Source organism: Momordica charantia, assembly GCF_013281855.1.
Source record: "Momordica charantia cultivar OHB3-1 chromosome 6 unlocalized genomic scaffold, Mcharantia_2.0 BLBB01000006.1, whole genome shotgun sequence".
Taxonomy (NCBI): Eukaryota; Viridiplantae; Streptophyta; class Magnoliopsida; order Cucurbitales; family Cucurbitaceae; genus Momordica; species Momordica charantia.
In genome coordinates, this window is record NW_028275164.1 from 3472550 (window position 1) to 3495572 (window position 23023).

Genomic DNA, 23023 nt, shown 5'->3' on the forward strand with positions numbered 1-23023 from the left:
AGATAAAAATAAAATCACAGAATGGCAAATCCGAAGTTACAGTGAAATTTGAGGGGCAAATTACGTGAAGAGTGAGAAGAAAGACAAAGATCCAACCAGTTACACACTGAACTCGGGTTGCGTGCGATCCGTTCTTCTCCAGTCTTGAACACTGTGTTCACTGTTCAGTGGCCAAAATACCCTCTCCATTCTCCAAATAAAAAGCTAAGCTAAAGCAAAAATTCCCTCTCCAAACTTTCTCCGCTGCTCCAAAAGCTTCCTCTTCCTTCTACATCTCCGCCGGAAGATCTCCCATTTACTCCCCTTCTCCTCCCTTTCCCTTCTCCCAAACGCAATGCCTATCAATAGCGAATCCACGCCGCCTCCGCTGATCGGAAAAATTGGGCCCTACACCGTCTTCATGACCCCGCCCTCCACCCCTTCGCCGGTCTCTCAGCCTCAGCCGGTGTTCGAGTCCCCGAAGAAGGTTGTTCTGCCGCCGCCTCAGCAGTTCGATAAGTCTGCTGCTGTGTCTGATGGGAATGCGTCCGTCGCCGGATTCTTCAGAAATGCAGTCTCCAAAGTGCAGAATGGTAATTCGGTCTCTGGGTGTCTGTTTCTTTTTAATTGGGTGTCTTGGTCTGGAAAGTTGCTTTCTGCTTTGAGATATTGGGTTTTTTACTTGAATTTGACGATGGGATAATGTGGCTACTGGAGATAGATATGGGACTGATTTCTTTACTGTTTTTGGCTAATGAAGGTCGAGAAAAACCTAATTAGGGAAATCGATAAGTCCACAAATGATGGAAATTCCGTGATTATATTTTGTGCAGAAACAGGGGCTACTGCCTACAGCACTGTTTTAGCCCTATTGCTTGATGTGTAATCAGGCTAGGATTCTTATGGAATAGTTATCTTTTTCTTCTTGTGTTTTTTGGTTGCCATTATTGCTAATAAGGGGAGATATGTTCATGAATCTTAATTCTTCTGCCATTCAGTTTTCTCTTTGTGGGGGTACACACGTATTATATAGGGAATTTTCTCTTCAATATCTTGGTCTTCTGTATTTGATACTTCAAAGTTGGTTTTCTTAAAAAAATTGATGGAGGATCTATTTTATATGAGTTCCACTCGAGTTATGCTAAATGTATGCTTATTTGTTAGTAAGAGTTTTGTGTTCTTATTTGGGAAATTGGAGGTAAGAAGAGAAGAAAAAGAAAATAAAAATAAAAATAAAATTAATGGCGAACCTATGCGTCATAATTAAAATTTCTTTATCCATGCAGTTATTTTGTAAATAACCGAAACATAAAGGTTTTGGTGCAATTTTGCAGCACATTCAAGCTTGGATGACCATTTGGCACGCTGGTTCGGGTTGAATCAATCCAAGTACCAGTGGGCACTAGATGATTATTATGAGAACAAGGGATTGGTATGCATCTGGTCAAGTTCATTAGTAGTACAGCTACATATTTCTTGGATATTGTTTTCTGAAATCTAGCATTGTTATTTCCCCTTATTCACAGACATTTGTTCTTTATCTTAACATTGATTCTCTGTTTCTCTTCTGCATTTTCTTCCTATAGTTATTAATGTTGGTTAGTATTCATCATTGAAATAATGATAATTATTGGTTGAAGATATACGAAGTAACTTTGAAGCAAACTTGGACTATTTTTATATGAAGTAACTTAAAAGCCAACCATCTCTCCAACTTGTACTACTTTTTTTATTCAGTAACTCATTCGTATTCATTGGGTCAACCACTGGAACTTATGTGCTTTCAAATATCGTTTCACTGTTGGTAAATAAAAGTAATATGGAGAGGGTAACCATGTTTTTGACGTGCGATTGAAGTTAACCTGTATGCTTATATAGAGTAGAGGAAAACAATTTGGACATTTCTACTTGCATTTGGTAAATGCTATAATTTCGTGCTTGAACATGAACCATGTAATTAGACCCCAGATCAGTTGAGATGTAGTTCTTTTCTTGATGTAGTTTTGATGTCATACTCAGCATACCTGTGCATATCCTTTCTCGATTTGCAACAACAGGACGCTACAATTGCTTTACCTGAGATATTAGACAAATAAACGATCGCCAAGGGAAAAAAAAAAGAAAGAGATTAGTAAATGAATGGATTATGGTTACTCTTACCTTCTGCCTCTTTTAGTTATTTATGATTTATGATTTGGTTAATCTTTTTGTATGTTATTTTCATTTGTTATGATTACATTTATACTTTAGCTTTTATCCTGACTTCCCTGTTCTATAGTTAATTAAATCTTTATAAACCTTCAAAACCTGTACTGTACTACACAGTTCCAAAATTGGCTTTAATTTCAATGGTCAGCCATTTGGGGTTTTTGATGCCGAGCTGTATCATTATGTTCCTCAACCCTACAATAATTTAACACACATTGACAAATTTATACACAACCACGAGCCTCTCCTAAGTTGAACTTCCTAGCTTCTGGCAGTTAGGTAGAAGGGTTGACTCAATTTTGACTCTCAACATAGGGCCAACCGCTACCTGAAATTGTTGAAGCAACACATGTTAGTTTGCATGAACAACTGGTAGATTCATAACTGGAGTGAGATAAATTTCACAAACTTGCAATATTTTTTAATCTTGGGTGGTTTCAAATCAATCTCATTACAAATCCAATTGACTTCATTTCGCTTGTTTACAACAAGCTTTGAAAAATAAAGAATGATGTGAGCAATTTGGAAAACAAGGGTGTTTTATGTCTTTACCTCAACAGTTGAACTGGATTGTGATCAACATCGTCATAAATCCAAATGAAACGTGCATGTGTTATTAATTATATATAAGATGAAATCTTGAAATTGAGCAATTTTCTCTACTGCAGGAAAATGGGGACACAAAACCAAAGGAACCGCCGAGCAAAGTGCAGAACGTGTAACAGGTGCTAAAATTTGTTACATTGTGTGCAAATCAAAGTCCCTCACTAACTTCTTCATGATAACATGTTTGGTTTTGTTTTGATGTCACCTCTTGTTTGCTTCCAGAATCAAAACTATTATATGTTTGTAGGAACTCCCCCATCTTTGGACAGTAGAGAAACTATTTATACCTATCTATGCAATGGCTGAAGTGGATCTGATTGTTTATAAAATGCTGCTGAAGTGGCCAGCCATCTTGGAATCTAGTCGATGCGATTCCGTCTACCTTATACAAAAAATCGACAGAATTCGGTCGTGCTGTAGTTTTTAAGCAATGTAATGTTATTTATTGTCATCGTCTTCTTCTTTTTCCCTCTCTTGATCTCTTTTTGGTTCTTTTGAAGCTAAACTGTTGGCTTATGTATTCTGAGCTACCTTTTTATTTTTGGATTTGTGTCATTATAATGAAGGCAATGTTTGGGTACATCCATCTAAATCACCTGAGATTTCATCCAATGGGAAAATTATCTTGAAGTTTTTGTCAAAGTCAAACTGTTATAGTTAAGGAAATGTTGGATTGCCATTAAAAGATGGCAGTGAAAAATCTTCCTATATGGAAGCATGTTTTCATGGGATTTGGAGATGGAGGAGGAAAATAGTTAGCTGTGGCCCCTCTCTTTCTTCTTCTCTCTTATGAGCTAAAAAATTGAGAATAGGTGAATGTATTTCCACACTTTCTAAAATAGTGGAGACTACTTTTAAAAACTTTTTCGAGTTCATCAAGATTTCACATTCTTATTTACGATAAAAGTTTTATACGAATTTTTATTGCTTGAGGTTGCATTTTTAGTTTAAGAAGACTTCTACTTTTAAACATATAGTTCATTTAAAATGCAAAATATTTATTCAGGTTAACTTATAACTATTGAGCAAATTATTTAAGCAATGTGATAATTGATTGTAAATATTTAATTAATACAACTTTTTTTTTTTGAAATACGATGGTCAATAAATATTTATGTAAGGTAATATATAATCAAAATTTTATATGTTTGAGGTCTTAAATTTATGGAAATGTCAATAGTTCCTTCGTTGATTTATGGATATATGTAAATGTCAAACATGGAAATTTTATTTCCGTATATAACATGAGATTCCATAAATTATAATGATGAAGTTTAATTAAATTAAAAATGCGATATTTCCTCAAAAAAAAAATACAATATATGAAAAAAATTAACAAAATTAACCATTTTTTTTCTTTGGAATAAAACAAAATTTAACAATTAGTCATATAAAACAATATTTTAAAATCGCGCGCAACGAAGGTATTGAATTAGGCAAAAAATACGAGGGAGAGAAAACAAAGGGTAAGGGTATTTCCGTAAATTCGAAAAGGAGGGCATCGTTTAACCGAATTTCCCAACGGCGGCTGCTGAAGAAAACAGGGGTTTAAGCAGTCGCTTTAGGGCTTTGGCGGAGGAAGCATCACTTGGAGGAGGTGCTCATCACTCGTCATAGTTGCAGATTTTCTATCTCCGTATGATGATTAGAGGCGGGAAGAGCTACGTATCAGCACCTCCAGCTTTCTCCAATGACGCCAAGCGCCTTCTTGTCTGCACGGCCAACTCCGTTTCCATTTTCAGCACCTCCACTTGCTTGCAGGTGACTATCTTCCTCGTTGCGTCTGTAATCAATTTTTAAGCTATATATCAATTCTTCTGATGCTCCATTTGTTCTGGACTCTTCTGCTTCTGCTTAAGATTGCATCATTGGAGGGTCACAAGGCCTTGGTGACCTCGGTCACCGTGGTGCCGGCGTCTAGTCCAGCAAATAAGATCTTATGCTTCTGTTGGACCACATCACTCGATGGAACTATTCGCTATTGGGATTTCTTGGTGCCAGAGCTCATGAAGACAATATATATTCGCTTACCAGTTTACTCCATGGTTAGCTAGTTCTTCATTTTCTAAGTCTCGTTGTTGCATACCAAAAAGGTTTAAGAAAGCACTTAAATATAGGTTTTGAAATTATTTTCTACATTTTTTGAAATGCTTGCTGGGAAGTGTAATTTATCTGCTTCTCCTTTTTCATTATTTAACAGTGCTACTGGTAGTTATCGTTAGAGTTCGGACATCGTGGAATTAGAAGGTTATGGAACCTTCTTTAGAGACGTTTTCTAATATCTTAGAAAGTTGGAGCAAGTAATGATATTTGTTTTCCAGTATTTCATGTTGCTAATGATATAGAATGTTTTGGAGATAGTTTGCTCCTCGTATATCATGAGAAGTTGGAACAAGTTATGAAACTTCGTTAAATGTGGTTCCATAGTTGGCGTATATTCTAAACTAGCGGTAGAACATCGAATCAATATGTATTTCAATGAAGTAAAACATGGAACAGTAATAGTAGTTAAACGAAGTGGAGCATGGGACAAAGATATGTTGGTTCTTTAAGTTATTAAATTGTTTTTAATGCACACCATTTCTTCTGCAGGTCATCCCTTTATTAGGCCAACCGATGAAGAGTGATGGAAAATCTCTGGATCTTTTTGCTTATGTATCAGTTGAAAACATAAAAGTGAAGGATAACAAACCGATGCCTGTGAGAGGACAAATCCTTAAGTGTAACTTAACCAAGTCTCGCTTGGCTGCTGGGTTCATTTTGGCTGAGGTGTAATTCACTGAGATTCTTTTCATCATGCCTAATGCTTTCATAGTTGCTTATTTGGAATAAAATATTTGTCCACTTGAATATTATGTTTTGTATGTGGTAGTCTATATGTCTAAGTTCAATTAATGGTTCAAAGTCATTGTGCAGCTATTGGCTTGGAAAGTATTGAGACATATATGATTTTGACTCGTATTCGTATTTGGGAATACAAAAGAGAGAGAGAGAGAGAGGATGGGAGCCTGCCTTATGCTGTTGCTATCTTTATCTTTGAGATTATGGGTCCAGATCATGATTGCCACTTAGGATATTAATGTACTAGGGATTTTTTTAATGTTAACTGTTATAGGGTTGGGTGGTTGTCTTGTGAAATCAATTGAGGTGTGTATATATTTGACTCAAACATCCCCAACTATATTTGTGGTGTAAAACAGAGTCGTGTATAAAATTCTAGACTCTCATGGGTGTCTCGGAAAGGTTTGAAAGTATATTACCACATTATTACTTGCTGCTTGAAGTACTTTGTTAAAGATGAATGATAATGTGTTCCCCCTCTTGACAGACCCAACATCCTGAGTACATAACTATTAGCTCGTCAGGGAGGTTCTTTGGCATCCGTAATAAGCGCAAAATTCATGTTTGGAAAGTGCCAGAAGTAGAGTCCGAAAATTTAGGGGCTAAAAGGATTACTCTGCATCACACAAAAGACTTGACAGTTCTTGCATTTCACCCAACGCTAAGAATGGTCGCTGCAGGTGATGTAACTGGGCGAATTTTAATATGGAGGGGATTTGGTCATCGGACATTTCCTGTTTCTGGTGAAGAAGCTGGCAGAAAATCTTTTGATAGTGATGAAGATAAACCAGGAGTAAGAGGAAATGACGATGCTGATTCTTGCTCCACACGACACTGGCATCCTGCTGAAGTGATCGTTCTCTCATTCTCCTCTGATGGGGCATATCTTTATTCAGGTATAATATTAACAAATAACAATTGGGAATAAAACCTAAATTTTATTCCAATAGAAAATGTGATGTTAATAGATGTGTAACAATGACTTATCAAAGCTAGCAATTGGAAGGTCTGTAAAGACTTGAATAATTTTATGGACTTCTTGCATGAGATTGGCCACTACAACATTTGGCTATATGTAGTGGGTGCAGTTTCACAAGGGTTGATGATGATGGTATGGGTCACTTCACATGAACGTAGCGGAGAAAAAAATGTATTGCATGTTCCAATTCTTCAGGGGCGGCATGTAGTTAAGTTTGGCAAATATTCAGTTAATTACAACTATCTTCTTCCCGTCAATATCCATGGGGATGATCCGGAAATAACTTATAAGATATATTATGTTTCTCTTAATGTCAATATTCTTATCTGCTCATAATGGTTGCTTATTACTTCCTATCATATTAATTTGATCTTCAAGACACTTGAATCTTATTTAAGGTGGGAAGGAGGGTGTTCTTGTGGTTTGGCAACTTGACACAGAGAAGAAGAAATACTTGCCACGAATTGGGTCACCACTATTGTATTTTACCGATTCTCCAGATCCGCTGCTTGCCTCTGTAAGGATATTCTTTATTTTATTGACCTCGTATGTTTTGGCATTGGTTTTGCAGTCCTTTTTCTTTAATTGAAACTAGGTTTTCAGGTATCTTGTGCAGACAATCAAATTCATTTCCTCAAAATGCCCTCTATGGAAATCTTGAAGACCATATCTGGCATCAAGGTTTGTTTCAGGCTTTCAGCAACTCTTTTACATTTTTTCCCTTTTTAATTGAAGTGGCCTTGATGGTTTATAATGCGTGCTTACCAAATGTTTGAATGAGTGAGACTGTTTGAGTAAGAGATGTGGATGATGCCACCGTGCATGTCATGGAGACATGTTTAGGAGAATGGTATACTCTCTAAAGACTCCCTAATAAAAAAGTTATGTAAAAATATCCTTTCAATCCTGGGTCCTTGTGTAAAACAATTGTTTTATCAGCATTTCCTCACTGCAGTATTGAGTTCTTTTCTTACACATTATGGTTTTATATGGCCAATAGTTTTGGTCATGCTAAAATAGTGTACCTTTCCTGGTCCATTGTTGTCATATATAAGGATAGTATCGATATTTCTGTCATATTGGCTTGATTCTTGAAGTAGGTTCAGGAAATCTTTCTTTTGCTCTTCCATCAGATTTTGTTAGCAATATATTCATATTATTGGCCTGTTCTCTTGCCGCATTTCAAGCATATAAAGTTTGATGATTGCATGACTCTGTATCTAATTTCAACTCTTACCCCGTATTTATTATTATTATTATTATTTTCTATAAAGTCTCTTACCCCTTATTTATTAGTCCTATTAAAAAAATAATGGCTACATATATATATATATATAGCTTTTTTTTTCTATAAATGTTTTTCAAGCCTTATTCTAATGCAATTTCCTTGTGTTTCATTCTTTCTAGCTTCCTTGGTCATTTCCGGATGTATGTCAAGGCTCTAATAATGGATTTGCCTTCGATCAAAATGCTGGTTTAGTAGCCCTGCGTTCAGAAAACTACAGCATTCAATTCTACAGCTTGTTTGATGACTGTGGAATTGGTGAGGTGAGAATCTACTTACTAGATCGGCTTATAGACTGGTTGATGTTGGGGCAACAACATGTACACGTGTTAGTATCGCTTTGTGATGTGGCTTTTATAAATCTGTAGTTTCAAGTTTGACATGGGTGTTATTAGGCTATGATATGTCCTTCAATGTTATGTATAATATGCTCGTTAGGCTTTCGTAGACCACAGATACTCTTTATGTAAGGTTGATTTTCTAGTGTCTATGGATCAAATTTTCATTAAGACGAATAAAAGTACAAAAAGGATCCCATACAAAAAAGGAACAAATAACCGAAACAATTAAATTCACCTTGGCCCTAATTATCAAGGCCTGAAAGGGAGGGGAAGAAAAATATAGAGAAAGGGATCTATCGAACAAGTTCTGGAACCTCACATGAGTGGGACAAAGAAGCCCCCTGAGAACTAAGGATTGGTCATATGAGTAGGGGATGAACTTACATCAGTGAGCACCCCCTCCCTACCCCAAAAGAGAGAGAGAGTTTGGAAAAATACTCCTGAAAGTCTCATCACAGATACATTGGAGGAGCTGAAGAAAAGGGATAGAGATGAGATGGAGTGCAATACAAAGACAGAGACGTGCTAAGAATCGGACAAAGTTTGTATTCAATGTTTTCAGTGAATTCTTGAAAACGCGAAAAAAAAATATTTCAAAGAAAGTGGGCCCGTACAGTTTGTAAATCTCAAGAAGATATATTGAATTGTCTCCCCAAATATTATCTTAGTATTCTTTGTACCTTGTCTAAAACAAATGAGGAGAGAGAAAGAGACAGGAGTCACCTAACAAACAGCACCTCGGATATTGGTTCCATTGTGTACACACGGTTTTTATGTTGAATGTTGTAGGTATTGAACATAATAGATCTCTTTGCCTATATATGTATATACAGGGCCGCATGTTTGGACACAATTTCTGAATAGAAGTATTCAGTTTTTGTCTCAGTATTTTAGAAGTAAATCTAAGTCTTAAGTGCTCTATTTAATGTTTTCAGGTTCAAATTTGTGAGAGGAACCATCAACCTGGTGAAGAGCTTACTGTATGTGAACTTATAAGTTGGGGGTCCTTCAATGAAAATAATATCTGTAGGAATTATGTGACTGATCATGGTCTACCTGAATATTGTGGTTACAGGTTGTAGTGACTACAGTGGCTATCTCCCTAGATGGGTCTTTAATGAGTACTGCTGAAGTTAGAAGTCCTGAAGGTGGAATTGGAGGTTTCATTTGTCTCAAGTTTTGGGATTCAGAGTTGGAAAACAAAAAGTTTAATTTGTCAACCGTTGTATATGAGCCGCACAGGTTGGTTTTTTGTCCTGTTTTCAAACCATAATGGAGCATGATTTCAAAGATTATTATATGAAAGTTAATAACTATGGTAAAAAAAAAGTTAATAACTGGCTACTACAGCTTGATGAAATTTTGATGATCATAATTTCATATCTTATGCTGGATGCAGAAATGGCTCTTCCCATACTTTAATCTGAATGAAATTTGCTCTGCTATTTGACAGGGATGCTGCTATTTCTGCTCTCACTTTCCACCCTACTCGACTTATGGCTGTCAGTACATCATATGGTGGAGACTTCAAGGTACCATTGGACAAAAGATAATTCTATACAAAAATCTTTTCTGCAATGAAATTCATTTTTTATTTTTATGTTTAGATATGGGTTTGCAACGATGGACATCAGAAAGTTCAGGGACAGCAAAATTCCAATTGGATGTGCCATGCTGTTGGATCATACAAGTATGGATCTAATCCATTTCTTTCGACTGTTCTGGTTAGGCTGTTACAGTTTTCTGTTTTCTGACTTCTGAGTAGTGGGGCAAAATATCTTTTTACGTATTTGTAAAAAGTAGGCTTAGATTTGATGTTAAAAATTGTTTTTTTTTTCCTAAAAAATTTCTTAATTGTGACATTACTCTGGTGATGAAAAGTGATGATTTATCGTTCCTTTTCCAATTCTCATGTAAGATTTTGCTTTTACAGAAAGAAGTCAATGACTGCTGCTACGTTTTCTGCCGATGGTTCGGTTTTGGCTGTTGCTGCAGAAACTGTTATAACATTATGGGACCCTGAGCTGAATGTCCTCGTTGCTGTGATTGGAGAGACTTTTACGGTACTTAAATTTTCTGTATTTTCCTATATTTCCATTGAACATGACAAAGTGGATCCTGAATAGGAAGAACTTGCAAATTCATCCTAGTCTAGTCCCGTGTTTCAATTGAAAGAAGATTTAACATGCCTCTTGTCAATATAAATGGTGGTGCTTAATTTTTTCAAAAGCCCAAAAGGAGGATTCATTATGTATTTGATCACGTTTCTTGTCATTTTCATTATGTGGCATATATGTAATGTTATTTGGTGGGTATGAAGATTCTCTTGATTTCAAGTCTGCCATTAAAGCTGGAATACTGTACTTACATTTACAAGAACTTTCTTACTTAGTGAGGTCCGGAGGAAAGAAAGAAAACGGAAGAAAAACTATTGATGTGAATTGAAAATAATCTCTCCTTTTGATTTTATTATCTATATTCATCTCTCTCATGAACTAAAGTTTTTCCAATTTGGACAGCCAATTGTGAATCTTTCCTTTGCTGGAGACTCTGAGTTCCTTTTATCTGTGTCACAAGGTTCAAGACCACAACTGTCTGTCTGGAATATGTCAAAACTGTCAATATCCTGGTCATACAAACTTCACGTAGAAGGTTCAATACCCTCTCCTTTTTCCTTTTACTTGAATCAAGTATTTCGATATAATTCAACTTGAATATGGTTGATTGATTCACTTCTTTGTTCTGCTAAAAGAAAACACAAACAGTAGAAGACTAATTTCACAAATTATTAAGGAAAAGAAAATGATCATTAAAATTCTTTGATGAAGGAGGATGTTAATAATGTTAAAACTGCATGTTTTAGTTTTTATTGCATATTAATTAGTCCTAGACTCTAGAGATTCTTACCTCATTAGGTTGTATTAACAATATCAGCAGCTGTAAGGAGTGAAAGACTGATTTTTCCTTTTAGGAATTCAAAATAGATTGTCTAGTGACAACTAATTTACTAACTGCGAGCTTTTGGGACAATAAACATGCTGGTTTGATGGAAGCTAACTGCTATTTGGGAGTGATTCAAGTCTTACCTGCGCAATTTGAAATACATGGGTCCTGATAAAATGCCCAGACACTTCCTTGAGGCCTGATCATTGTGTTTTCTGTAAAGATGAATGAGTAAAATCAATGCACTTGTTCATTCAAGTGCTTTTTTAGTTGGAACTATTGGCAAGTAAAACATATTGTTGTTTCTTGGTGGCCACGACTTCGAAAGGATGCTATTAAATTATCCTTTGAGAGATTTGTTAAGAAAGAAATCAAATGGTTTTCAATGATGAGAGCAGGAGTTGGATGTAGACGTAGTGAGGTCTTGCCGGGGTTATTAGTTCTAATTGGTTCTCTCTCAAATTCCTTTCTAATTATTCCTTGTATGTAATTAACTATATCAAGAGTTTTTGTGAGCCTCTTGGATGGGTATGGGGACAAGAGTGGAGTGGCATAGATTTTTTTTGAATTTCCACAGACCTTTTCACTGATTGAATGGGGTTTCTATATTCTTGCACAACGGGAAAGAAGTATATGGGTCCTGATAAACGAATACATGTTTCTTTCAACTAGATCCTTTATTGGAAAATCATTTCATGAACTATTAGCTTTTATATACATCAACTATTTTTGTCTATGGCTAGGTGTCATATGAGCCACAACCATAGATCGTTATAATCTTTGCTCAGAGTCCATTATTTGCTTCTACAGCTATGGCCTGTGCTGTGGATATGTCTTCTTTTGCTGTACTTGCTCTTATCCCTGAATCTGTACATTTGCAATTTAACGAGTCAACATTCCAAGGGAGAGATGGAATAATATTGCATTTTAATGCTAATGATCCTGTTCCTCAGAGTACCTGGTCTGTTAGGAAGGTAGAGTATTTTCAACATCCTTTGTTTTCCTTTATTTGATTAATTATAGCTAATTTATAATTAATTATCCATTTCTATGATGGTGTACACCACAGGCTCAGGGAGGGGGTCTTGCCTTTGTTCGAGCCAAAAAATATTATAATAGTTCAGATGGGAAATCGGGCAGTCCATTACTTGTCTATATCAATGGTGACCATGAGTATACTCTATTTGATCCATCCGACTCGGAGGCACAAGAGCTTAGTTTGACCAAGCAGGGGAATTATCACGCCCTTGAAGAAACAGGAGGTATATTATTCTCATTTTTTTTCTATTTTAATCGTACAACAATGTGTTTTTTCGACAGTTATGCTGCCTACATTTCTTCTTATTTCTGCTTCACAATATCCTCGTTTTCTCTAGTTCTCTAATTTTTTTTAAATAAAAAAGAATGTGCATGTGTAGTGTATTATATGTATATATATATAGTTGGGAGGGGGAAAAAGGGGATCTTTGAATTCCTAAAAATTTTTGGTGGCTCAAAAGTAAATCTAGATCGAACTGGGACTGCTAAATAGGTTTTTATCAATGCATTATTACTGGTTATAACTTATAACTGTAAAGGAGATCTCTTGTGCCATTTTCATTCTTGTGGTTTGCATAGGTGGATTTATTTTCAAGTTTGCTAACTGGATAAGTATCACGTCTGTCTATTTCTTGTGTGTTTCTTTCTTTCTTTTGGACCCCACATATTATTATCCCATGGGTTGCAGAATTGATTTTACTAGCTTTCATTTCAGTTGGAAAATCATGTCAACCCAATGATTATTAATCTTGCAAATTATTTCAGAAAAATTTGGATACGAAGCTATCTATGGCGAACTACCAGAATTTGACTCAAAGATGGACCAGACCTTGTCTGCCCCATCTGTTCCATCACACCGGCCTTGGGAGACCATTTTCAGTGGCTCATCACATGAACTTCCACCTCTGACAAAGCTGTGTTCAGCATTTTTAGAATCATTATTGGAGAGGAGGACCATTGCTGCCGATTAATTTCAAGCCGAATATATCTCATCGATTGGGACATGTCACATTGTATGCTTCTCGAGTTCCATAATTTGACTCAATCAGGATAAAACAACGATAGAATCGGTTGGCATCGTAACAGAAGCTTTTCATTTCCCAATTACAACATGAATAGCCTGCCTTCACAGATGTAACAACTCGAAGAATGCATCTTTTCAGGCTTACGTTGAAGATTTCCTAAAGAAAAGGTTGGACTTGCTTCCGAAAGAGGGCAAGAAACATCGAAAAATTTTGTTAGGTAGTTCAGTTCTGAGTATAGTTTGGATTTGAAAGGAATAGTAGGAAAATTTTGTAATTATAATGAGTTGTGTTGTGTATTCTATATTGGAGTTTATTTATTTGGACTATTGGGAATCCTATTTTACAGTTATATATTATGAAACATAACTATAGTGGTAATGTTGACTATTTAATTAACACACTATTCCAATGGTTATACGTATGTTCTTGTGGTTGACTTCCATTATAAAAGAAACCTTCAATGAGATAAATTTCCCCAATTATTTAAAAAGGAAAAAGTTGGAGTCCCAATCTGTTTCACCAAAACCCACTTTTAAAAATCATGGAGTTGTTTCACTGAATTGCTCAATATTATTTTGAAACAAAATTTCCACTATTCTGCCAAGTGCAATCCCTGTTTATTTTATCATTTTAATTGTTATGTTGCTGTTGAACCAGCCGCCCTCTAAAATCTTTTTAGGTCAAACAACTCCCATGCCTTTCATTTCTAAAAGAACTCTCTCCTTTCCCCCCTTTTTTAATTGGGATTCTCTTTTCTTGATGGAAAAAAAATTTTGAGTTTAATCAAGATTAAGGGAAAATAAGGCTGATAATGACACTGATTTGATTCGAAAAGGTTGCTCAATATTACTCTGGTAAATTTATGTAGTTTGACGTTGAACGCTAAATTTATGTCGCCTATATTTCAACTATTTAATGATAAGTTTTGAAATTAAAGTTTTAGATTAAAATTTTGTGAGAGGTAAGAATTCGTATTGTCATCTAAATTTAAATTTTTGTAGTTCATGAAATTATCAAATTAATAGTTCGACTAGAAGCCAAATGCTCTCTCTAAAAACCGTATTTTAGAACCGTATTTTTAATGATATATATGTATGTAGAACTTTGAATCACTTCAAAACCACCAAGGTCTGATAATTGAAAATTTTGATGTATTGAATAAGATCAAATAAGAGAGAATCTTTATTCATTTTCTCTAATATAAAAAGCACATTATTTAGCCAGCATGTATTGTGATTATAACTAATCATAAACTGCCATTTACTTAGTATATTCCATATTGAAATGAAACAAAGAAAAAACATTATTAAAAAAATCCCTCCTTTTGAAGTATTTATATAATAGTAAGGGTTTTTTTTGGATAGTGCATTTGATACAATATAGAAAAATAAACAAATAATAAATAAATAAATAAAGGTTCAAAATCTTTGTCCACAAATAATTTGAGGCCACAACTATATAACTTTATTTATTTAATAAAGATCAGAAACTCTGAGTTGTTGAGTTGGCTAGGGCTACCCTTATAATATGCCACATCCACCCCTTACCTTTTAACCATTTTTTCCCCTCTTTTTTTTTCCTTTTTTAATTGATAAATTAAAATTTTCTATTTTATATATGTGGGAAGTCTCTATATGTAGGTACATTTGGTAATCCATCATATTCCCAATGTTTAATAGCTTTTAATTAATTCATTTTGATGAATTTAACACCAACTGGGACAGTTTTGATTTTGACACCCCAATTTGATTTTAGTTAAATTATTGAGCTGAAAAAATTATAGTGAGCTTAAAAATGAATTGACCATTATGGTCGTTGGTCCCATACGTTTAATTTTTGTTCATTTTGGTCATTGTATATTTAATTTTTGTCTATTTTAATTACTGTAATTTTGAAAGGTTTGTTTGAGCATATACTAGTTTTAACCCCATTATTTTATTTTTAATTCTTTTTGGATCACAATTTCACACAACACTATATTTAATATATTTCATTGAAATGTAGCAATAATTTTATATTAAAGATTTTTCGTTGTATATTGAATTTGCGTTAACATTTAGTAAATGATCCACTTTTAAAAGTACAGAACAAATATTTTTAAAATACATAGACTAGAATGAACCCGATAAAAATTTACATTTTAAAAATAGGGGAACCAAAATAATCAAAAGCTAGAAGTAGATCAACTAAAGTAGTATATTTTATTATTGCTCAAAGTTGATAATTAAGTGAGTTCCATTTATTCCTGGCCCAAATTAGGATATAGCCATTAATGGTAGTAATATTATAAACTTGAGCAATTTTTAATAGTGCTATTATGGGGCAATAATTGAATTAGGATGTTAATTAATTTACCAAATGATAGAATATCAAAGAGTATTGAGAAAGAAACTGATTAAGCATTAATATGAATTGATAGGTCTTAAAACTTAATTAGTTTTAATATTATGCATTTAATTGAGGTACAAGCTATTATAAATTAAATATAATAAAAATAACAGAGAAATCATGTAGAATAGAAGAAGCAAACAAATTTACAATTCTCAAATTGTGTAAAGTGGGGCCCAAAACCTAAGGGCTCACAGGAGTAACAGTACATCAGAATTTGATTATTTATTATTATTTTTTAATGATTTGGATCCAAGATTGTAATTTTTATTTTCAAAATACTTGCCAGCCATTTTGAGCCATGGGGCAAAAATACACATCAATAATATGAAAAATGTTCTTGTTCCCCACCCCTCAATTATTATAGACTTAAATGCCTAAAAGCACACAATTTCATCCACAAATTTGTTGGTTTTCATCCCTCCCAATATTCAAATTTAGAGTTATTCATAATAAGGTTAAAAAATTATAAAATTACATTAAAGGTAAAGTAAAAATTTGATAATATCTTGACCAATTGAGTTGTGTTCGAGTTGGTTGAAAAATTAGGTTTTAAACATATAGAAGTTGACAGAAATCCCAACCTTGAATGATGTTCACGAGTTGAGTTTGTGTCAGGTCGATTCACGAAAGTTAACCCATTTTAAATGTAGAGAGTGGTGGGACATGTTTGGTCCTAGTTGGAATCAAAATAACACATGGGAAGAACAAGTGGACAAGTGCTCAAAAAACTCTTTTTTCACTAAAAATTTGCATTATTAGCACTTCAATCTACCTTCATATGTACACAATTTACTGTCTCTCTATTGTGTGGTTTGGACATTGTTCAATCAAACTTCAAGCTTGGCCTACATTGAGTTATGGGGGCTGATGGAGAAGGAACTGTCCCATTCATATTCCAAGTCCTCAAAACCCCAGAAATCATCCTTCTCTTCTGCTTCCTCCTCTGGCATTGTCCATCTCTCGGTATCGATGTCCCGGTCCTCCATAATGTCAAGTACCTGTCAATTTCGAAAACAGACCATTCTGCTTAGCTTTGCCTTCGCTGGCTCGTGACCCCGAAAAGAGTTATCACATTAAAATCTGTCCCTATGATTGCGTTGGGGAGGGAAGGGAAGGGGAGACTATTCACTTCAGTATCGTGGATGAAAACGTCGAAACCAAATGGATCGAGCTAACGTGACGAAACTTCGATTAGCCTAATGAAAATGTCGAAAATATTGTTCTGTTTTGTTTGGCTGCTTATAGAGATCACATTCACTAAATGAACAGTTGAAATAGAAAGAGAGTGGGAGAAAGTCAAGATCAGATCCTTTATTAATGTGATTTTGGGCAATCTTAATCACATGTGATTGCCATATTCTGTTTTTCCTTTTCCTTGCCTAGAAATTCAAGTTTAGGTTAGGGGAGTTGAAAACATTGCTTGGGCCTTGGGGCAACCTCATTTTTATGAACTTCCATAAAAACTTCCAAACTACAATTTTAGAAGGTTTCTCCATAAGAACCTACAAGTCACTACATAATTTGAAAACAAGAAATCAAGAAAATCCGGAGGAGAAATTATAATCATAACATATAACTACTTCTCTTTCGGGACGGTATACAACATGGCGATTTCGACATTATCTAAAACTGGATGATGCATTTGATGATGATTAGAAATCTTTTAAGACTATGATACAAAAAGGACAAGCCAGCAAATGTATAGATTATTATTTGAAAGGGTTGATTCCATAAGAGGTTTGTATGTATACATTCAAGGATGGAGTTAGGTACCTCGGTCATGGTAGGTCGCCACAACGAAGACTCTCGGATGCATAGAGAAGCTGCAAGGCAAAATCTTTTCAGCTGCACAAGGTCGTAGGCCCCTCCGAGTCGTGGATCTACCAGCTTTTCGAACTCTCCCCGGTTCAATATCGGTTTGGCCTGCATTTGTTTCAGAATTAGTATCTGATTGTATCAGCACAACCACATGAGCATCATGTCAAATTATCAACAACTTGGTGTAGTTTAATTCTTGAAGAAACCAGCCACTGATCTCGAAAACAAAAGGCGAAAAACCATCACCAACCGTTCGTGAATCGAAAGAAAAAGGTAAATATCACAACCAATAACCATTTTGTTTATTGAATGAAAGAGTTTAATAGAGAAAACAAGCCAAGGAAATGGTGGTTGTTTCTTGAAGATCATGAACTTATAAAATATATATTTGAAAACTGGAATCCAGAAAACAACAAACAAAAGAAAAATGTAAAGCGAGGAAATATATTGATTGATCAAATAATTTGGTATACCCAGCTGTGTAGGCTTTGGTGAGACCCATCAACAGGCTTTCTTCCAGAGATTACTTCTAAAAGAAATACTCCAAAAGCAAAAACATCTGTCTTCTCATCTACAATTCCATGCATATAGTATTCTGGGGCCAAGTGCCTGCAGATGATTGAAACCCATTTCATAAAAACTCCATCTTTTTCTAAACAACCTGATCAAAAAGTCAAAACTTTCTATAATTACCCAAAAGTCCCTTCAATTGGGGCAATTGAGTGGTGAGACCACTGGTTAGGGAGCCATTTAGCCAACCCAAAATCTGAAATCTATGAATGTAAAATAAAAATGTCAGATTTCGATGAAGGTAAAAGAGAGAAAAAAAAGGGCATTTCCATATAAATTCAGAGACAAACCAGAGGTTCAAAATCTGCCGTCAAGAGAATGTTTGAAGACTTGATATCTCTATGAATAATCCTCCTCTGGCAATCCTTGTGCAAGTAATGGAGTCCTCTGGCCGTCCCAATAGCTATTTTGGACCTCGTTTTCCAATCAATTGGGCCCAAATCATCATCTGTTAAAACCAAAACAAGAATTGAAAAGAAAGCTCATCTGGGAAATGGAGAATGAACAAAATTTAAAATGGGTTTGTGAAGAAATTTGCCTAACCATGGAGGAGAGCAGCGACAGAGCCTCTAGAGGAGAAGTGGAAAACGAGGTAAAGGCCATTGTCGATACAGCAGCCTAAGAGAGACAGAACATTAGGGTGTCGGACATGGCCGATTGTCCCAATCTCTGTAAGAAATTCCTTCTCTTTCCTCTCGTCTGTGGAGGTTTTGGTGAGCCTTTTCACAGCAATTTCTTCGCCGTCGCTCATAATGCCTCTGTAAACTTCTGCATACCCTCCTTTTCCGACCAAGTTGTCTAACACCCACATGGAAAAACAGAGACATCTCGATTTAGAATGAAGAAAAAACAGAGCCCCAGTTGAAAAAAAGGAAGCTTTTTTTCATTTGTTTAGCCTTTCGGAGGAGTGTACCTGAGCTGAACCCATCGGTGGCGTCGAAAAGTTCATGAAAAGAGAAGCATTTCCAAAAGGGTGTGTGGGAATGGTGGGGAGAAGCGGGTTGTGAGCTCTGGGAGGAATCAGATTGGTGTCCAGAACTACGTCGTTTGAGAGAGAAGAGGCGTCTGAAGCTGCCGCTCCTCCTTATGTTGTGCTTCATGCTTTGGGAAGTCCGAAGAGAATGGTGTGAGCTCAAGCAAAGAACCAAAAAGGAAGAAGAAGAAGAAGAAGAAGAGAAAATGGCAGAAATATGGAACAGAAACAGAGAGACAAGTGTGTGTGGGGATTGTGTTTGGGGGTTGAGAAAATTGAATTTAAGAAGAAGAAGAAGGAGGAGGAGGAGTGGGTGGCTGTATTGTATTGTACTGTACTTCGGTGGAGAGTTAGTATTCGTGTGCGAGTTACGTGTGGGGCTGTGGATTGGTTTTTACCGGTGTACCGTCGAGAGAGATGATTGCCTTTGTCTTACAGACACTCCTCTGTTCTCTTCTCCTCCTCTTTCTTTTTTTTTTCAATTCTTTAATTAAATATCATCATGTTTCTGTATTCATGAATTCATCATCGATATTTCCATAGTATGAAAAATCGGTAAAATAAGAAAAATATCAATAAAATATTACTAATATATAAAATACGGTTTAATCTCTCATCCTACCATCGTTGAACTCAAAATATGTACCAGGAATTTAGGATTGAATTAGAAATTATGATTTGAAAGGAAAAAAAAACGGAATAAAAGTGTGATATGTAAAGCATTTTCTAATTTTAGGAAGCCTTATAAATGCTCTAGAAAATACAATAACCAAGGTGATAAATGATAAAAGGACAAAAATTAAACTAAGTTAAATTTTTTTTTTTGGTCAAAGTATCAATTTTCTTTTAACTTTAGTCTGTAACGATTTAGTCTCCGCACTTTTAACAATTTAGTCCTTAAACTTTATTTTAGTCCATATAATTTAAAACTTTAATAGTTTTGATCTTTTTATCATTTATCATCTTGGTTATTGTATGTTCAAGAGCATTTATAAGGCTTCATAAAATTAGAAAATGATTTATATATCACACTTTTAATTTGTTTTTTTTTCTTTCGGATCATAATTTCTAATCCAATCCTAATTATCTTGCATATATTTTGAGTTCAACGATGGTAAGATGAGAGATTAAACCGTCAACCTTAGGATGTTAATAACTGTCTTATTTGCTTAAGTTATGCTTGGATTGGATTCAATTTTAATCTATTAAATTAACCTCATATAAATTTTGTAAAAATGAAGAGGTTATATTTACTTCTAATACATTGAAGTTGATGACAAAATTTAAAGCTGTTTGCTATAATTTAAAAATGGTGTAATTAAAAATTTTAAAACTTAGGCCCATTTAATAACCATTTCGTCTTTTATTTTTAGTTTTTAGTTTTAAAAAAATAAGGTTGTTTGATAACCAATTCAATTTTTTGTTTCTTATTTTTCAAAAACCATTTTGAAATTCTATGTAAAATTAAAAAAAGGAAAGTGATTATCAAACATATATGCTTTTTATTTTTTAAAAATAGAAAACTAAAAACTAAAATAGTTATCAAACGGACCCTTAGAGATTATATAGGATAGTGTTCAAATTACATGGAAAAAAAGAGTAATTTAACCTCCTGAAACTGTCTCTTATCTTTATTAATGTGTTAAAACAAAATGATACACAACATTTAAGGTTGAAAACATATAGTAGTTTAACTTTGAACATATATGTACAATATTTAATGAAAAACCACGTTAGTTTTTGTGTAGATTTCTTGTTTTTGAGACATTAATTTTGTGTAGAGTAATGAGATTCAGATCAGCCCATATGGCTCATGTTTTTGGGTTTAAGACTAAACTTGGAAGTTTGGAAATGATCCCTTTTTGACCATTATTTACTCACATCACATGGATGTTTATGATTTTGAGAACATTAACAATTTGTTTAGATCCTAAAATTAGGGTTTCTATTCAATGTCTTTTTGTGAAAAGATGAATGGGAGTATTTAATCAAATTGATTTTTAAAAGAAATTAGTGAGAAAATTGCAAAAAGGAACTAGGAAAAATAAATGGGAGTTACATTCCCTTGTATTATATTGGAGATTTTATTCAAATTTTAATCAAAATTCATATTTAAATTAATTGAAAATTATCAGTTTTGAGAAGTAGGTTTTCAAAGCACTGGTTTTGCATAAAATCAAAGCTAAAAAATCATTATTTTTGTACTAGCATGTGAGTCTTAAATCATAAACCTTAAGTGAAAGCTTAAATATGGGAGAAGATAGTTAAAAGAAAATGATAGTATATATAAGAAAAAAAATATTTTGAAATACATCATCTATTGTTGTGGACTTAAAACTCGATGAGACACGTGAGAATCGTGGACCTAATCCGAACGCGGTAAGCCACAGAGTTCATTTGGCACGATATCTCTGCTGAATTTGACTAAAAGCATGTAAGAGTATCCTTAGCGGCGAATAGTGAATCTATGTTTGACGGTACGACCTAGATTTTGTGGAGCATGTTCCCTCAAATCGCTCCCTTATAAAATGAGTCAAACTCTTCTTAAAGGTACCCAATATTTTGAAAAACACTATGCTCTTGACTCTCCCAAACTAAGTTATAACTTAAGCTTCAAAGTGTATACGGCAAATCGCATAAACCATTCATAAAACTATAAGAAATAAAACCTCAAACTAAACTATATAGCTATTACAACTTAACCCAAAAGTTTTTAATTTTACAATCAAACTTTAAACTTTGAACTATGAAATTATTATATTTGAGCTAATATTATAGTTTTTGGATTTTATAAAACAATTTTTTTGGTTAAATTATTAATAATTCTATAGTTAGACAGTTTGATTATTGTATCAAGGGTAAGTTTGTGGAATTAACAATCTATCACAAATAATGTAATAGAAGTAGAGTTTACTTGCAACTATTTCGTAAGTTTAGGATACGATGATTATAACAACGGATCATAGCGATCTAAAGAGTATAAAATTGATCATAGCGATCTAAAGAGTATAAAATTTTTGTAAAATATAAGATGATGAATCGAAAATTACAATTAATATATGATGAGGGAAAGGGAAGCTTTTCTCACCAACCAACAAAGAAAAAGTGGCCTTCACCCATTCAAAATGAATGCTATTTATTTTATGCACACACCTAATTTCTTTTCAACACATCAACAAAAATAAAGTGATACCTTTTTTTTTATTTTTTTTTTCTTGTGATTTTCACGAGCTCATCACACATGCGCAACCCTTCACCATTTTTTTCTCTCTTTTTTTTTTCTTCCTCTCTTAATTTCCATTTGCCTAATCAAATTAATTATCATACTTAACCAGATAGAGAGATTTCACCTAAATTAGTCATACTTACTAGAACACTATTGCATGCAAAAATCTCATTTTACATTCAATTTCATCCGTAATCTAACCGTTTAAAAATCAAATTTATCTTAATCTAATCGTTTGATTTTTAGATAAGATAATAGTTTAACTTGATATTTAGACGTCAACCACAAAGTTATATGAGATGAAATAATCTCCACCTCCACCTCTACGTATTGTAGAAATTAAAAAAATAAATAATTATACATCTACGTGGAATAAATTTAAACCACATCGTCAATATCTATTTAGAATATTAAAATTTTATAAATTTCTTAGACAACTAAATATTTTAGTGTTGGACGATCAAAGTCATGTGTTATATAAGTCTCTAAACTTTCAACATTCTATATAATACGTTTCTAAACTTTGATTCTTGTTACACATTTTTTTTAATTGCAGAAACTTCCTCTAACACAAATTTGAAAAATGAAAATTCTATCAAATACAAAAAAATTTTAGGACCTTAAATCAAAAAATATATATCTAATAGATAAAAAAGAAAAAAAAAAGTTGTTGTAATTTAATTTAAACTATATACTTAGTTTCTCGATGTTGGGGGCTGTTGAAAAGGGTATATATATTTTTTCCTTTTTGGGTTTGGTCCCCAAGAAGAAAAGAGTGTATGCATGTGGAGATGGGCAGC

The 23023-nt window shown here is 34.1% G+C and overlaps 3 protein-coding genes across 4 annotated transcripts; 2 read left to right on the forward strand and 1 right to left on the reverse strand.

Annotated features, from left to right (window-relative positions):
- Window positions 1-134: 134 nt before the first annotated feature.
- On the forward strand, window positions 135-3373 carry LOC111006798 (hydroxyproline-rich glycoprotein family protein). Of its 2 annotated transcripts, none has more exons than XM_022278870.2 (4): window positions 135-572; window positions 1314-1411; window positions 2856-2912; window positions 3041-3373. In XM_022278870.2, exons 1-3 carry the CDS (start codon window positions 335-337, stop codon window positions 2907-2909), a joined length of 390 nt encoding a protein of 129 aa, XP_022134562.1. In that variant the 5' UTR covers window positions 135-334; the 3' UTR covers window positions 2910-2912; window positions 3041-3373. The 2 variants fall into 2 exon arrangements, with proteins under 2 accessions (XP_022134562.1, XP_022134561.1); XM_022278869.2 differs by having other exon boundaries at window positions 137-572; window positions 3016-3373.
- A 941-nt stretch (window positions 3374-4314) lies between these two features.
- On the forward strand, window positions 4315-13666 carry LOC111007111 (Transducin/WD40 repeat-like superfamily protein). The gene is made up of 16 exons (XM_022279308.2): window positions 4315-4554; window positions 4653-4838; window positions 5386-5562; window positions 6122-6530; window positions 7012-7130; window positions 7217-7294; window positions 8021-8161; window positions 9175-9219; window positions 9315-9481; window positions 9693-9771; window positions 9847-9929; window positions 10173-10302; window positions 10759-10891; window positions 11993-12156; window positions 12252-12444; window positions 12986-13666. The coding sequence occupies exons 1-16, from the start codon at window positions 4432-4434 to the stop codon at window positions 13189-13191; spliced, it is 2433 nt and encodes an 810-aa protein (XP_022135000.1). The 5' UTR covers window positions 4315-4431; the 3' UTR covers window positions 13192-13666.
- Window positions 13667-16353: 2687 nt separating this feature from the next.
- LOC111006834 (Protein kinase superfamily protein) lies at window positions 16354-19326 on the reverse strand. Its single transcript, XM_022278915.2, has 7 exons — window positions 18938-19326; window positions 18568-18822; window positions 18315-18472; window positions 18148-18227; window positions 17928-18063; window positions 17410-17559; window positions 16354-16634 (listed from the first exon to the last, which is right to left on the reverse strand). Exons 1-7 carry the CDS (start codon window positions 19122-19124, stop codon window positions 16482-16484), a joined length of 1119 nt encoding a protein of 372 aa, XP_022134607.1. The 5' UTR covers window positions 19125-19326; the 3' UTR covers window positions 16354-16481.
- Between the last annotated feature and the right edge of the window lie 3697 nt (window positions 19327-23023).